The sequence below is a fragment of the Podarcis cretensis genome, assembly GCF_951804945.1.
Source record: "Podarcis cretensis genome assembly, chromosome: 16".
NCBI classification, from domain to species: domain Eukaryota; kingdom Metazoa; phylum Chordata; class Lepidosauria; order Squamata; family Lacertidae; genus Podarcis; species Podarcis cretensis.
Window position 1 is genome coordinate 11,124,003 of NC_137186.1, and position 17,310 is coordinate 11,141,312.

The 17,310-nt window shown below is 48.5% G+C and overlaps 1 protein-coding gene across 1 annotated transcript in view; it reads left to right on the forward strand.

Moving 5' to 3' along the window:
* Positions 1 to 7,555: 7,555 nt before the first annotated feature.
* Positions 7,556 to 17,310, forward strand: part of HCN3 (hyperpolarization activated cyclic nucleotide gated potassium channel 3) — a 28,976-nt gene continuing 19,221 nt past the window's right edge. The window contains exon 1 of the mRNA XM_079957961.1: positions 7,556 to 8,148. Coding sequence (XP_079814087.1) covers positions 7,676 to 8,148 — 473 coding nt within the window. The 5' untranslated portion in view covers positions 7,556 to 7,675. The remainder of the gene's footprint in view (positions 8,149 to 17,310) is intronic.

A 17,310-nucleotide genomic window follows, 5' to 3' on the forward strand; every position in this document is an offset into this window, starting at 1 on the left:
AGTTGTGTCCGACTCTTCGTGACCCCATGGACCAGAGCACGCCAGGCACTCCTGTCTTCCACTGCCTCCCGCAGTTTGGTCAAACTCATGTTTGTAGCTTCGAGAACACTGTCCATCCATCTCGTCCTCTGTCATCCCCTTCTCCTTGTGCCCTCCATCTTTCCCAACATCAGGGTCTTTTCCAGGGAGTCTTCTCTTCTCATGAGGTGGACAAAATATTGGTGCCTCTGCTTCAGGATCTGTCCTTCCAGTGAGCATTCAGGGCTGGTTTCCTTCAGAATGGAGAGGTTTGATCTTCTTGCAGTCCATGGGACTCTCAAGAGTCTCCTCCAGCACCATAATTCAAAAGCATAAATTCTTTGGCGATCAGCCTTCTTTATGCTCCAGCTCTCACTTCCATACATCACTACTGGGAAAACCATAGCTTTAAATATATGGACCTTTGTTGGCAAGGTGATGTCTCTGCTTTTTAGGATGCTGTCTAGGTTTGTCATTGCTTTTCTCCCACGAAGCAGGCGCCTTTTAATTTCATAGCTGCTATCACCTTCTGCAATGATCATGAAGCCCAAGAAAGTAAAATCTCTCACTGCCTCCATTTCTTCCCCTTCTATTTGCCAGGTTATTATATAATCCATGCACATGGAGCCTTACAAACGATGAGACGACAGGGCACTGCATCAAGGGAGCGATTGTGGTGTACTGGTTAAGAGTGTCAGACTAGGATCTGGCTGATCAGGGATCAAATCCCCTCTCTGCATGGAAACTCACTGGGTGATCTTGAGACAGTCATTCAGCCTCTCTCCTGCTTAAGAAGGTTGTTGCGAGGATGAAATGGGAACCATATACATTACATTAAGCTCTTTGAAGGAAAAGTGAGCTATAAATGTGATAAATAAATCATGCAATAAATCAGGGGTAGGCAACCTAAGACCTGTGGGCCGGATGCGGCCCAATTACCTTCCCAATCCGGCCCACGAATCAGCGTTTTTTTACATGAGTAGAATGTGTCCTTTTCTTTAAAATACGTCTCTGAGTTATTTGTGGGGCATAGGAATTCGTTCATTCCCCCCCCCAAAAAAAATAGTCCGGCCCCCCACATGGTTTGAGGGACGGAGGACTGGCCCATGTCTAAAAAAGGTTGCTGACCCCTGCAATAAATAAACAAATGGGGCTTTCAATCTGAAAAGAGAGGAAGCAAGGGAAAGGCAATAAAATGCAGGTTGAGTTAAAGGGAGGAGAAACATTTACTTATTGCATTTAGGTAATTATTTCACTTCTGTTTACATAAAACCTGTCAAGAATCCGACTGTGTAAGATCATAATCCTAAACACCTGCTAAGGAGTAATTAAAGCCCCTCTGGACTCTACAGCTTTTAACGCCGAATAAATCTTCATTGGATGTGTGCCCTTTAATCCTATGACTGCATTATTATTATTATTATTATTATTATTATTATTATTACAGTGGTACCTCAGGTTACATACGCTTCAGGTTACAGACTCTGCTAACCCAGAAATAATGCTTCAGGTTAAGAAGTTTGCTTCAGGGTGAGAACAGAAATCTTGCAGCAGCGGCGCAGCAGCAGCGGGAGGCCCCATTAGCTAAAGTGGTGCTTCAGGTTAAGAACAGTTTCAGGTTAAGAACGGACCTCCGGAACAAATTAAGTACTTAACCCGAGGTACCACTGTATTGGGAGGGACGCACGTGGCGCTGTGGGTTAAAGCCTCAGCGCCTAGGACTTGCCGATCGAAAGGTCGGCGGTTCGAATCCCTGCGGCGGGGTGCGCTCCCGCTGCTCGGTCCCAGCGCCTGCCAACCTAGCAGTTCGAAAGCACCTCCGGGTGCAAGTAGATAAATAGGGACCGCTTACCAGCGGGAAGGTAAACGGCGTTTCCGTGTGCGGCTCTGGCTCTGGCTCTGGCTCTGGCCAGAGCAGCGATGTCACGCTGGCCACGTGACCCGGAAGTGTCTCCGGACAGCGCTGGCCCCTGGCCTCTTAAGTGAGATGGGCGCACAACCCCAGAGTCTGTCAAGACTGGCCCGTACGGGCAGGGGTACCTTTACCTTTACCTTTACCTACCACTGTATTATTAAATTCATAGCTGACCCTTCAGCAGGTTCCCTTTACAAAAAAAAATGCAATAAAATAAAATGTTGAAATACCACAGTAGAAAAGAGCAGCAAAGAAATTGTCAGACTCAGTGAGATTGAAAACAAACACCAAGCACCATAATAGTGACACATAGTGGATTAAAGCAGAAAGGTCTTTACTAAAATGACATCAAGGTAGATATCAGGAGGGCTTCCTCAGGGAGAGTATTCCATAGTCAAGGGGTCATTATCGAGAAGGCCCTTTCACGTAGAGCTCTTTTCCGCACCTCAGATGGCGGGGACACCAGAAGGAGAGCCTTTGCTGAAGATCTCAGCATGCAGGCAGGCAATTATGGAGGCAACCAACCCCTCTGGTCTCCCTCCCTCAAGCCTCGCATTAAAACCAATATCTTGAACCTGAAAATTAATCGGCAGCTGTTGCAATTGGCAAAGCAAAAGCATAATGTGACCATAGCACCCAGTTGGGGTTAACAGCTCTGCAGCTATATTTTGTAAGCAGCTGGCTTACCCCACACAAAATCCTAGGAACCGTAGTTTGTTAAAGGTGCTGGGAATTGTAGCATTGCAAGGGGAAAATGAGAGTTTCCGGGATTCTTTGTGGTCGGGGGTAGGGTGAGGGAAGGAAGCATGTACTAAAGCGTGCAGTGTGGATGTGACATAAATTCAGTTTCCATATGGTCTTTAAAGGCAGCCCCACATATAAACAAATTATAGTACAGTGGTACCTTGGTTCTTGAACGGCTTAGTTGTCGAACAAATTGGAACCCAAACACTGCAAACCCGGAAGTAAGTGTTCTGGTTGCGAACGTTTTTCAGAAGCCGAACATCCAACATTTCTTCCACTTGAATGCAGGAAGCTCCTGCAGCCAACTTGAAGCTGCACCTTGGTTTTCGAACGGTTTCGAGAATCGAACAGACTCCTGGAATGGATTAAGTTCTAGAACCAAGGGACCACTGTAGTCTAATCTGGAGGTTCATCAGCAAGCCAGTTCTATTGTAGGAATAGGGACATGGGTGGCGCTGTGGTTGGCAGTTCGAATCCCTGTGATGGAATGAGCTCCCGTTACTCTGTCCCAGCTCCTGCCTACCTAGCAGTTCGAAAGCACACCAGTGCAAGTAGATAAATAAGTACCGCTGCAGAGGGAAGGTAAACGGCGTTTCTGTGCACTCTGGCTTCCGTCACGGTGTCCTGTTGCGCCAGAAGTGGTTAAGTCATGCTGGGCACATGACCCAGAAATGCTGTCTGTGGACAAACGCCGGTTCACTCGGCCTGAAGTGAGATGAGCACTGCAACCCCAGAGTCGCTTTTACTGGACTTAACTGTCCAGGGGTCCTTTACCTTTACCCTTTACCTACTAGTAGGATTACTGCAGCCTCACCAGCTTAAGGTGGTAACAGATGCTCCATGCCAAGGAGAGGCAGTGTAGTGTAGTGGTTAGTGTGTCAGACTAAGACCTGGGAGATCAGGGTTCAGATCTCCTCTTAGGCACGACCTTGAGTCAATCACTGTCTTGCAGCCTAACCTACCTCACAGGATTGTCGTAAGGATAAACGGGGAGAGGGGGCAAAATGTATGGCGCCTTGAGCTCCCAGGATAAAATGTGAGGTACAAATGCAGTAATAAACCTGTGCCTCAAAGAAGAATGATGGTTCAGTGAGTGCTGCCAGACAGCTCAGAGAGGGAATGCCACTAAACCATGCAGGCATATATGATATCAGCCAGCTAAGGATAATTGGTTTCTGAAAGTCACATTGATTATGCTACTTCATGCATTTGATTGTGGCACCATTCCACGAAACCTATAGCTGAGATGTGGGCCACAACATAATGTTTGAAGACTGGGAAAGACTGTGGAAGAAAGGGGTCAAGTTCACTGCATGTACAGTGTTAAAGGAAAATATGATGAAAATGATGTATAGATAGTATTTGACTCCTGTAAAACTAGCAAAAATTTACCATAACAGTGTGGAAATGTAAAGAAAAAGAGGGTACTTTCTATCATATGTGGTGGACTTGCCCCAAGGTGAAAGACTTCTGGGAGAAGATTTATAATTACCGTATTTTTTGCTCTATAAGACTCACTTTTTCCCTCCTAAAAGGTAAGGGGAAATGCGTGTGCGTCTTATGGAGCGAATGCAGGCTGCGCAGCTATCCCAGAAGCCAGAACAGCAAGAGGGATTGCTGCTTTCACTGCTCAGCGATCCCTCTTGCTGTTCTGGCTTCTGAGATTCAGAATATTTTTTTTCTTGTTTTCCTCCTCCAAAAACTAGGTGCGTCTTGTGGTCTGGTGCGTCTTATAGAGCGAAAAATATGGTAATTGAAAAAAATGTTGAAATATACATTTATTAAGAAACCAGAGGCCTTTCTTCTTGGAATAATAGGTTTGGAATTTCTCAAAAAAGATGTTAAATTATTTTTGTATGCCACAACTGCTGCTCGAATTTTATTAGCTAAGAACTGGAAAACACAAGAAATACCAACGGTGGAAGACTGGCGGATGCAGATGATGGATTTTTCGGAGCTAGCCGACCTGACTGGAAGAGTCCGCGATCAGAAGGAGGAGGAGTACCAGGAAGAATGGGTGAAATTTAAAGACTATTTAGTTAAATATGTTAAGTTAAATTAAGTGGAAAAGCTTGCAAATACCAGATAGGCTTAGGATTTAAATTTGTAACGTGATGAATTAATATGTTTAATGTCGAACCGGAAAGAAAGAAGGATGTTAAGTGATTAAGTAAATTTTTTAAAAAGAATTTAGGATTGGGAAAACCGTTAAAATGATATACATTGAAATTCAACCAGGGGGACACGAGAAAGTCACTTAACAATGTAATTAAGTTTGAATTAATACGGTGAAGATGTTTGTTTGTTTGTTTGTTTGTTCGTTTAAAAAACTTTTTGGAAAATTAATTTTAAAAATTGGAAAGAAAGAAAGACCGCCTCTTTCCCTACAGAGCTGCCTGGGTGCTGAGAACAGCAGAGAGGGAGGTCCTCTTGGTAGCTTTGCTACCCTCTGAAGTTTGCTGGAAGGGCTCAGGAGAGCACTTCTCTGTGGCAGCCCCCAAGTTGGGAACTCCTTCCCCAAAGAGGTGCGTCTGGCCCCTTCACTGTGCAGCTTCCCCTAGTACTGAAGACAAAGCTGGCCTTTGACACTTGAGATGTGTGTTTTCAGCGCCCGCCCTATTCCTGTGGCTGCAGTCCGTTTAATCTGTTTTTAATACTTGATTTTAGATCCCCTTTAATTAGGTCCACAAATGAACTGGCAGCCGATGCAGCTATTTGAGACTAGGGCTATATGACTTATAAAGGCAGCCCTGGTCCGGCCACTGCGTTTTGGACCAGTTGATGGTTCCTAGTCATCTTTGAGGGCACTGAAACAATCCAATATGAACTTTATACGAAAGTATGGAGAATGGGGGCCCATTCCTTTCTGTCCTGAAGGAGGCTGAAGCTGCCAAACCAGGCTGAGCTGGAAATCATCTCTCCTACCCACGACTCCATCTGGGCCTCAGGGGATAATGATGGACCCAGGAGTCAAGTGTGCTTTCCCCATGTGTTGTTGTTGTTTAGTCGTTTAGTCATGTCCGACTCTTTGTGACCCCATGGACCAGAGCACGCCAGGCACTCCTGTCTTCGCTTTCCCCATGTATCCAATGCTAAGTATTAGATTCTTTTGCCCCATCTTTTTGTGCCTGCCAAACAGCCGTGTCGTGCTTTAAATACTTTATTTTCTGTTTAATTTTGCTGTTTTATATTTTATATTTTATATTTGACTTCACTTAGCAATGTTTTCTTTCGAAATGTTTAAGATTTTGTCTTTGTTTGTGTTAAATATGTTTCCATTATTTGACCTCCTTTGTATTGAGAAATCTTTGAGATGGTATTTTGGTTTCCTGTCAATTGTGTTGCTTTGACTGTGTACTTTATATTTGACTTTCTTCAGAAATGTTTGATTCTGCATTGTTTTGCCTAACCTACCTCCTAGGGTTATTGTTGTTGTGGGATTAATTAGGGAGGGGTAGAAACATGTTGGACACCTTGAGCTCCTTTGGAAGAAAAAGTTGGGCTACAAATGTGATTAATTAATTAATTAATTGAATGATTAATTAATAAAAATGGCTGAATTAATTCATATTCGCCCATTGATGTGAATAGCCAAAATTAACTTAGGGTCATTCGTTCCAACGGGTTTACTCTGAGCAGAATTCCACTACTATTGCTATTCATTTTAATATTTTTTATTAAATGTGTATACTGCCCTATACTCATAGATCTCAGGGCAGTTCACAAGATAAGATTACAATATGAAATTTATTTGCAATATTAAATGTATCAGTCGCTTTCTTGGGGGCCACAGGAATCCAATGCAACTTACATTATTTAAGCAAGCAAACAAACACAGGGTGCCAATTTCAATAATATATTGGGGGGGGGCAGGTAAGCACCGCCACACATAATCACAACACATACACATAATGCCAGTGGTCATCAGCTTGGAGGAGGGGTGTCTCGGCCCCCTCAAATATTTTATTAAGGGGCTGAAAAGACCTCGGACATTAGGACTTGGCTCCTATGAAATACATACATTAAAACCAGCATTTTAAAAAAGCAAGTCTCTTAAAAAACAACAGCAAGTAGATTTCTTCTTCTTTCGTATCTCATCTTACTGGGCGCACTTTGTATTTTATTTTTTAATTTTTCAATGAAGAAGAAAAAGAAGAAAAACTAGATTAAGACAACCCGCCCACGAAAAAAAAAAAAAAAGGTCGCAGATAATCAAGAGTCCAAGCCCGGGAAAGAATGACAGCGGTCGCCGCCACCATCACCATCGCCATGGCAGCAATGCAATTTACCTCCCCAGGTAAACAGGCGTCATTAACCCACAGAGGAGATTCCCTCCCCCCGCCCATCTCTAAGGGGTGGGCACCTCCGAGGCTCGTGCCTTTCCGCCCCCCACCCTCGGCACCGCCCCAGCCGGTGGCGATCTGCCGACCGACGCTAGATGGCACCTTCCCCTCGCCGAGTTAGCACCCCTCCGGCTGCCCGTTCCTTAGAGCCGCCCCTGCGCGCGGCGGCGGCGGCGCCCACTGGGTTTGTTGCGCGCCCTGGTGCCGCCGCCACTTCCCTGCCCGTTCCTACGAGGATGGCTCCTCCGGCTCGCCCTCTCCGACAGCCCGGCTGACGACCCTCCACCTCCTCCTCCTCCTCCTCCGCTGCCGCTCCCTTGGGCGCGCGCGCGCGGGCGCGCAACAGGCTTTCCGGCACCGGCGACCCCCTCGCCCGTCCGGGGGAGGCCATGCGAGGTACCCCCTCGGTCCCCGGACCCAGCTGAGGCTGCTCGACGCCAGCCTCGCCCTTGATGCGCGCCCCGGCCCCCCCGGGCCTGCCTGCCACCTCTCCGCGCGCCCCACCCAAGCGCCCGCCCGTCCAGGCTGTGCGCGCCCTCCTCCCCGCTGGAGCCGGGCCCGAGCGGGGCGGGCGAGGGGATGCGCCCTCGGAGAGAGGGCAGCGGGGCCGCCCGGGCAAGGGCATCTGAAGGAAAGGCGCCCGCCTAAAGGGACGATGACGACGACGAGCGCCATGGACGCCGCCGAGCCCCACGAGGGGGCGCGCCGGCCGCTCCAGGGGCCCCCCGACCCTCGCCCTAAGGCGCCGCCGCCGCCGCCGCCGCCCGTGATGGACGGCGAGGCCGCGGGGAGGCCCCCGGGCGGATCCAGGTCGGGCTGCCAGCCCCCCGACGGCAGGTCGGAGCCCCCCACCCGGAAAGGCTCGGCGGCCCCCAGCAAAGCGGAGATGGCGCCGGCCACCGTGGCCGAGCAGATCGTGGCCGCCGACATCGCGTCCGCGGCTGCCGCCACCGCCAGCCCCGACGGCCCCGAGGGCACCTTCGTGCAGCGGCAGCTGGGCGCCATGCTGCAGCCGGCCGTCAACAAGTTCTCGCTCCGCATGTTCGGCAGCCACAAGGCGGTGGAGATCGAGCAGCAGAGGGTCAAGTCCGTCGGGTACTGGATCATCCATCCCTACAGCGATTTCAGGTGAGCGCGCCGGAGGGGGTGGGTTTCGGGCACCCCCACCCCAGGGACCCGCTTCTCGACGGGGGTGGAGGTGGGTGCGCCCTGGAAGGAGGACCGGGTGGTGGGAAATCGGAGCGCGGGGCGCGGGGCGCTGTCCGAGGTGCTGAATCTCTCTCGCTTGGAAGCGGCACTCGCCCAGGCCGTCTGAACGGTGGTTTGCTTTGGGCTGTCCTCGGGGCGGGGGCTTTTTGCGAGCTGCTCTTAAAATAAAGCGCTGGGCGCATTCATGGCGTCATCGGCCTCTTCCACAACATTACCCTCACCAACTTCTCTTTAGCACACCCCCCCTCTCCTTGCAAGGCGAAAAGGGGGCGGGGGAAGGAGAGAGAGAGACACATATTCTTGAAGCAACAGGGCCAGCCACCCTTCGCAGGGCTATTTGGGCCACGTCTTCCCGTTGTTTACGTATTCATTTATTCGTTCTATTTATATCTCCTGCCATTCAGTTTACAGTAAAACTCCCAGGACAGATTCCGAATTATCCCCACTATTAAAAAGACGGGAGGAGCGAAGGGGAGGACGGGGGGCGGGGGGGAGTGAGTCATCCCTGATCCACCAGACCAGGTGCTCTCATTTCACATCCTGCCTGCAGGAAGGCAACGGTCTTAAATTCCTCCTTGACCGGTCTGTGTGTGCCACCCGGGCCTTGCTTATGCCATGCCTCCGGATTAACCAATCTGTGTTGGCCCTTGGTAACGCAAATAAGGACCCCAGCTCTTGCTGTGGATGTAAATTGAAGGTTAAGGTAAGGGTACTAGACATACCCATTTCCTGGAGACAGTCCCCGGATTTACAAATCAGTCCCCATACAAAATCCATTGAATTTGAAAAGAGTCCCCAGATTCATTGAAAAAAATCTGGTAACCTTAGGTTAAGGGGGCTGTGAGGGGAGCCTGCAAACAGAGACTGTAGTTCTGTGGTCAGAGCATCTGCCCTGCCTGCAAAAGGTCTTTGGCCGTATCTCCAAGTAGTCCTGTCTGAAATCTTGGAGAGGCACTGCCAGTCAGTGTAGACAGCACTGAGCTACATGGACCAATGGTCTGACTCAGTGTAAGGCACATTCCTAGTCCTCCTGCCTGTCTGACATGGGTCCCTGGGCAGAGGAATCCTTCAGGGGGAAGGATCATAGCTCAGTGGTAAAACACATCCTTTAAGGATAATAATTTCATTATCTGTACCCTGCCCATCTGACTGGGTCACCCCAGCCACTCTGGGCAGCTTCCAGTATATACAAAAACATAATAAAGCATTAAACATTGAAAACTTTCCTATACAGGGCTGCCTATAGATGTCCTCTAAAGGTTGAATAGTTACTTATCTCCTTGACATCTGACAGGGGGGCGTTCCACAGGGTGGGTGCCACTACGGAGAAGGTCCTCTGCCTGGTTACCTGTAACTTTACTTCTCGCAGTGCAGAAACTGTCAGAAGATGTTCAGAGCTAGATCTCAGTGTTCAAGGTGAACAATGCAGGTGACGATCCTCCTTCAGGTATACAGGGCCGAGGCTGTTTGGCATCCTTTGCATGTCAAAGGTCCCAAGTTAAGACAACAACAACAATGACTTGTACCCTGCCCATCTGACTTGGTTTCCCCAGCCACTCTGGGCAGTTTCCAACAGATTATAAAAGAACACATAATACACCAGACATTGAAAATTTCCCAGTACAGGGCTATCTCCAGATGTCCGCAGAAGGTCATATACCGTATTGTCCCGAATATAAGCCGCACCCGCAAATAAGCCACACCTTTAAAATCCAAGGGGGGGGGGGAATAAAAAAAGGCAATACCCGGATATAAGCCGCTCCCTTAAAATTCCGCAGGCACTCACACACATTCCCATTTACCTTATGTCTGTTTCAGCAGCGGTATCGTAGAAGCCAATTTTTGTAAGGTTGTGAATTTAAGCCGCACTTTAACTTTTCACGGTCAGATTTTTTGGGGAAAGTGAGGCTTATATTCAGGCCAATATGGTAGTTGTTTATCTCCTTGACACCTGATAGGAGGCTGCTTCACAGAAGGCCCTCTCCCTGCTTCCCTGCAACTTCACTTCCCACAGTGAGGTAGAAGGCCCTCAGAGCAGGACTTCAGTGTCCAGGCTGGACATTGGGGGTGGAGATGATCCTTCAGGTATCTTAGAGAATGCCTACTACTTAGTACTGATAGCATTGAGCTAAACAGATCAACAATCTGACTTGTTATAAGGCATCTTCCTCTTTTTAAAGGGTTGCAGGACTTTCCTTGAAGAGCCTAGGCCAGGTGTGCAAAACCTCAGGCTCAGGAGCCAAATTCAGCCCTCCAGGCCTCTCTATGTGGCCCCTGGACCCTCTCCCTAAGCCATGCCTCTCAGCTATCCTGTCAAACACCCTCCTCAATTATTTTGGCCTGGCTGGATTGAACCTTGAAGTAGGCCAGTGCTTCTTGCTTGCATGGGTGGATGTTGGAGGAGAGAAAGAAATAAAGTGTGTGTGTGTGTGTGTGTGTGTGTGTGTGTTTGTTTGTTTGTGTGTGTGTGTGTGTGTGTGTGTGTGTGTGTAAGCTTCTGACTTCTGAGTGGCTAAACTTGTGGATTGTATGGAGCAAGAGCGTGCTTACAGAAGCACAAGCTGGTTTCAGGGCATATTGGTCAATCATACATCAAGGCCTAGTACTCTAACACCTTGTGGAAAAATATACCTCAAAAAAAGGAGGATCCTTTTATGTACCCTTTATAGATTTTAAATCTGCTTTTGATTTGATATCACGAGACAGATTTTGGGAAAAACTCAACTTCCTCGAACATAGATAGACGATTACTGCTTCTCATCCGCAGTTTATAAGAAAACACCTGTGTCCGGGTTAGGTGTGATCAACAGGGCCATTTATCTAAGGAAATTCAAACCATATTGTGTTGCTGTTGTTTAGTCGTTTAGTTGTGTCCGACTCTTCATGACCCCATGGGCCAGAGCACGCCAGGCACTCCTGTCTCCCACTGCCTCCTGCAGTTTGGTCAAACTCATGCTGGTAGCTTCGAGAACACTGTCCCACCATCTCGTCCTCTGTCGTCCCCTTCTCCTTGTGCCCTCCATCTTTCCCAACATCAGGGTCTTTTCCAGGGAGTCTTCTCTTCTCATGAGGTGGCCAAAGTCTTGGAGCCTCAGATTCAGGATCTGTCCTTCCAGTGAGCACTCAGGGCTGAGTTCCTTAAGAATGGATAAGTTTGATCTTCTTGCAGTCCATGGGACTCTCAAGAGTCTCCTCCAGCACCATAATTCAAAAGCATCAATTCTTCAGCGAAACCATATTGTACAAAAGCCAATTGTCACCTCCATTGCCCCGCCCAGTTTTGTCCCAGGCCACACCCACCTCCCACCTCTCTGTCTGGCCCCTTGGGCTCTCTCTGTATCCCCAAGCCACACCCCTCTTCCTAGGCCACGCCTCTCAGCAGCCCTGCTTCATAGACCCCTCAAGTGCTTTTGTCTGGCATGCAGTCCCACCGGAAGCCTTACTGTGAGCTAATATGGCCCTTGCCAAGGAAAATATTCTCCCATCCCAGGCTTAGGCTGATGACAAAAACGAGTTGATAGCTAGGAGCACAGTGTTTATGTGGGGATGGAGAGGTGGCTATTATGAAGTCACTAACATCTTTGTAATTCACTTACATTTTGTGGCTGAGTGCCAGGCTCTTTCCTACTTGTCAGAACATGCAATCTCCTTTTAACCTCCCAGAAGGTTAGAGCCAGTGGTGGCTGAGGCCCCTTTCAGCTGGTGGAGTGGAAGGCAGGGAGCTGAACAGTAGGTGGCGCCAGAGCCGGTGGCAGGCAGAGGAGCCAGCTAATTCTAGATTCTAGTTTTGTCCCCCCCCTCCTCCTCCTCTCCCCCCCCTACAAGGGGCAACACTGAGGCTAAGAAGGTGGAGGAAGCTGACAGGCAGAACCACCCCCATGGACCTAGGACTAGGACCCTCGTACCTATGGGACCGTCTCTCCCGGTATGCCCCACGGAGGACCTTAAGGTCCATAAATAGTAACACCCTAGAGGTCCCGGGCCCTAAGGAAGTCAGATTAGCCTCAACCAGAGGCAGGGCCTTTTCAACACTGGCTCCGGCCTGGTGGAACACTCTGCCTCATGAGACCAGGACCCTGCGGGATCTGATTTCTTTCCGCAGGGCCTGTAAGACAGAGTTGTTCTGCCTGGCCTTTGGCTTGGAATCAGTTTGATTCCCTCCCCCTCTTTCTTTCTTTTTTCCTTTCTCCTTCTGTATTGGAACTCCTATTTGGGGACTTCCCTGGCTTTTTTCTGGCCCATGTAGGACCAGTCTGGATAGTTGGCCTTGGTGAAGACTTGACGTTTTCATCCCCCAAAAGTTTTTGATTTGAGTTTCTGCTGAAATGAGGCTGCATTTTAATGTTGTGTTTTAATCTTGTTTTTAAGTTGTATTTTAATCAGTTGTTTTTATACCTGGTGTTAGCCGCCCTGAGCCTGGTCTTGGCTGGGGAGGGCGAGGTATAAATAAAATATTATCATCATCATCATCATCATCATTATTATGGACTGGATGTAGATAAGGAGGCCACAGGTGGGGCACTGGCTGAGGGCAAACTGAGCTCGGTGGGGCACTGCCCCATTTGCCCTCATGGACCAGCCTCCCTTTTCTGGACAGGGACCGGGTTCAAATGCCTACTTAACTTCTGAAGCCCATTGGGTGGCCTCAGGCCAATCACAATCTCTCAATTTGGCCTACTTCACAGGGTTACTGTGAAGGTGAAACGGGGTGTGTGTGTCCTGCTGGCTACCATGAGCTCATAGAGCAGAGTTTCCCAAACTTGGGTCTCCAGTTGTTTTTTGGACTACAGTTCCCATCATCACTGATGACTAGTCTTGCTAGCCAGGGCTGATAGGAGTTGTAGTCCAAAATCAGCCAGAGACGCAAGTTTGGGAAACCCTGTCTTAGAAGAAGGTTGTAAAGTTTTGTTTTTGTTTTTTTAAATCAAACTTTACATGTAGTTAGGGGAACCTGTTGCATTCAAGACATTGCTGGACTCTAACTCCCATCTGCCCCAGCCAACATGTCCAACGGTCTGGGTGTTAGGAGTTGTAAATCATGGGCCCCTCCTGCTAGCCTGCTCCCTAAAATATCACTGGTTTGCTCATTTCTATATACAGTGGTACCTTGGTTCTCAAATTTAATCTATTCCGGATTTCAGTTCAACAATTACTCTGAAAAAATACATATTTTGTTATGTGCAGATGGCTTTAGATACCTATTAGGTCCACAAATTACCATGTAGCATATATTCAACACAAAAAACAGTGACATTTTGTTGTTGACAAAGGACAGCTGGACATATAAAGGGCCCCATTACCTTCAGTAGCTTAGGGCCTCATCAAACCTAAATCCGGCCCTGCCAGCAACATATGGAGGGCCACAAATTCTGCACCTTGGAGGTACAGGGTAGCATGGAGCAAACGAACACTCAAGGATGGTGCTGTGGAGGGATAGCTCTATAGCAGAGTAGTCTCTCTGTATGTGGATGGCCTCAGATTAAATCCCTAGCATCTCCTGTAGGGCTGGGGATGTTCTCTGTCTAAAACCCCAGAGAACTGCTGCCAGTCAGTTCTGGGGGACTGGGGAGGGAGGGGAGCTGCCCTTCGCAGGAAGAGGAGGCTCCCTGGCTTCTTCAGCAGCCTGTCTGATCTCTGCCTCTTGGCCTCCCTCCTCTCCAGCCTCCGCTTCTGCCTCTGGTTCTGAACTGCTCTCTGACACAGATTCTTCCTGCTCACTAAACCCTGTTGCCTCTTCAGCTTCCCACACCTCCTGCTCCCAGTCCTCTCCTTCTGACTCACCCCCATCCTGCCACCAACCCCCTGGCTCTGAGCCTTCTTCCCTTAGGGGCCATGACACCCAGAAGGGAATATGAACCTCCCCCTTTAAAAGGCCCCCCACCCCTGTTAAAGGCACAGGAATGATTCTCTAATGCTGCATTCGTACCTCTAGCTCACCAGCTGTCTTTGGACTACAGCTTCCATTATCCCTGATCCTAGGCATCACTGGCTGGGGCTGATGGGAATTGGAGTCCAACGATTTCTGGAGGGCCACAGGCTACAGAGAAGAGGCTTGGTCAGCAGTGGAGTGGAAGGTGAAATCTCTTTCAAAGTTTGACCCCAAAAGCCTGAGGGCTAGAATGTTGGTGTTTTAAAAACAGGAAGGTGATGCAATTGTCGGGCTGCCAGGTTTCGCACCAGAATGATTGCCCATCTTGTGTTTGCATAACAAATCTGTGGCCATGTGGAAATACATGCGGCCTGCTTCCCTTGGTCTCGTCGCTGCTCTCTCTATTTAACAGCTTGAAGATTTCCATATTTGGCACACCCTGAGCAACAGATGTGTTCACATGTCAATAGAGATCAGGAACCAATTCACACACACAGCAATTTCTCACAAACCAGAGTCAACACGAGTTGCCTTTTGGGGCAAAATAGTTGGGGATGAAAAAGAAGAAACAAGCAAGTTTTTTATATATAATAGCAAGTAGGTAAAGGGACCCCTGACCATTAGGTCCAGTCGTAACCCCTGACCATTAGGTCCAGTCGTAACCGACTCTGAAGCGCTCATCTTGCTTTATTGGCTGAGGCAGCCGGCGTACAGCTTCCGGGTCATGTGGCCAGCATGACGAAACCGCTTCTGGTGAACCAGAGCAGCGCATGGAAATGCCGTTTACCTTCCTGCCGGAGTGGTACCTATTTATCTACTTGCACTTTGAGGTGCTTTCGAACTGCTAGGTTGGCAGGAGCAGGGACCGAGCAATGGGAGCTCACCCCGTTGCGGGGATTCGAACCGCCGACCTTCTGATCAGCAAGTCCTAGGCTCTGTGGTTTAACCCACAGCACCACCTAACACATAGCCAGTGGTCAGAGATGATGGGAGCCACTGGTTCCCCACCCCATGTATCACCCTATTCAGGATCACATATTAAACACACTTGCAGAGGTGTAAAGCAGGGCTGAAGAGCCCATGGCTTTCCAGATGTTGTTCGACTCCAACTCCCACCTGCACAGCCAATGGTGCTGGATGACAGGGGTTGGGAATCCAGCAGTATATGGAGGGCCACAGTTTTTCCAGCCTTGCTTTACCACCAAGGAATTCCAGATCAGGAATCCTAGAGGTAAATGAGCGAATCAAAAGCAGTCCAAGGTATGCAAACAGGTATGCAAACCTATTACTTTTTTGGTGTGTGCAAAATATATTAAGCTTGACAGAACTGCTGAGTACAGTAGTGGGATTTGAGTGCATTTTCAGAAGGCATTCAAGCCTTGCTGGAGCAAGTCTTTCTGGATTCCTTCTCCCTGAAGTGCTAGCTTTCTATAGACAGGCATGCATGCAGGTTTTATTTTTGTTTTGCTTTTAATGTGGGGATCGGGGAAGCTGTCAATTCCATGATCGCCCCTCTACCTGCAATCTGAAAGGAAACAATTCCTCCCTCTCATCTCTCTAGATTAGAGGTTGCCTCTATTTAGAACAGACCCATTGAAATAAATGAGCTTAAGCTAATCAATGGGTCTTCTCTGAGTAGGGCTTAGTTGGACACAATCCTGGCTACTGGCTTATTGAGCTTTCATAAGCAGCTTCCAATATGTCTCCATCTCCCAGCATATCCCAGCCCCCATGAGGACTGGTAACCTGCTTTTAAGTTGCAGGACACAGAGTCTTGGTTTCCTTTCTTAAACGACTAATATGCAGGATGCTTACAGACCTGCCAGTGGCTGGCTATATACCCAGGCACTGTCTTGGACCAGCCCCTAATTTTATGTGAATTGCTAGCCTGTCCTCTGTTGATTTGTGTGGATTAACCTGCCCAGGTTCAGACATAACGAGTAACTGTGTCTCAGAACAACTGAGTCAGACTATTGGTCCATCTAGATCAGCATTGTCTACACTGACTGGCAGCAGCTCTGTTCAGGATTGCAGGCTGGTTTCTCTCCCAGCCCTACCTGGAGACGCTGCCGGGATTGGAACCTGGGACCTTCTGCATGCAATGCAGGTCCTTCCTCATGAATTTGCACCAAAGAGTCAGTCTCCTATCTGAGCAACGTAAGCCCAGGGTACCAGTAAGAGACACTTGCCTCCCTGGCATCTGGCGCAGCAGGAACCTGGGAATTGCCAAAAGGGAACTGGGGATTTAGTTGGCACAGAGAAGGGAATCCCACAGCAGCAGTCTCAGTCTGCCAGCTCAAGGCAACCCTGTAAAAGGGAACCTGCGAAAAAGTCAGCTGAGCGGAAAATTCTAGGGCCTGCGAAAACGAGCTCATCCTTTACCAGAAGGCTGGTAATGGCTTCTAATCTGCAAGGACTATTCCCGGCATTTTCCTAGCTTTGTTCCTTGGTTCACTCACCTCAGCACAACTGCAGACGGCTCGAGGTGACCTTCGAGTCACCTTGGAATTTTTGGGTGGATACCTCCATCTCTCTGATTCCAATGTTTAAGTGCTGAGTGCAGTTCCTTATATTTGCCAGAAGGTCGGGGCAGAAAGTTGGTGGGAGAGAACGGAACGGGGTGACTGGGGCCTTGAAGAGCTTCGCTCTAGACAGCACCATTTTGTTGCAGTGTGTAATATTTAAAAGGAAATCTAAATTACTTTCCCCATTAATAAACAAACCATTTCCATTGTGACCAGGGCACTTTTATTTATTTATTTCAGCCAGAGCTCACTGGAGCTCAGCTCTGGCAGCATTCAGGTGGGCGCCATTGCCATTCTATGAAAACAAGGGAGAAGTTCATGGTGAGCTCCATCACTTCTTTTTCTAGAAAAATAGCACTGATTGTGACCAAAAAATAACTTTCTCAGTCGTTCGGGAGCTTCAAAAGCTTTCTCCAACCCGAACATCACAGCGACTGATACCAAAAGGCTTTAGCATGCTTTAGGATCCTGCAGAGTGTTAGCAGTTTGCGTAACAGACTCAGTAGACAGCATTTTGGCTAAACCACATTTATTTATATATAATGCACTTGGAGCATTCCGACTTAGCTCCTTCCTCTTCCTTATCAGACAGCAAAGGGAAAGAACAAAGAACAATAGTCCCACATCACGGAACACAGTGATACCAAAACATCCTGTCTCCGTCACTTCCGACACGGTGGAATGAAA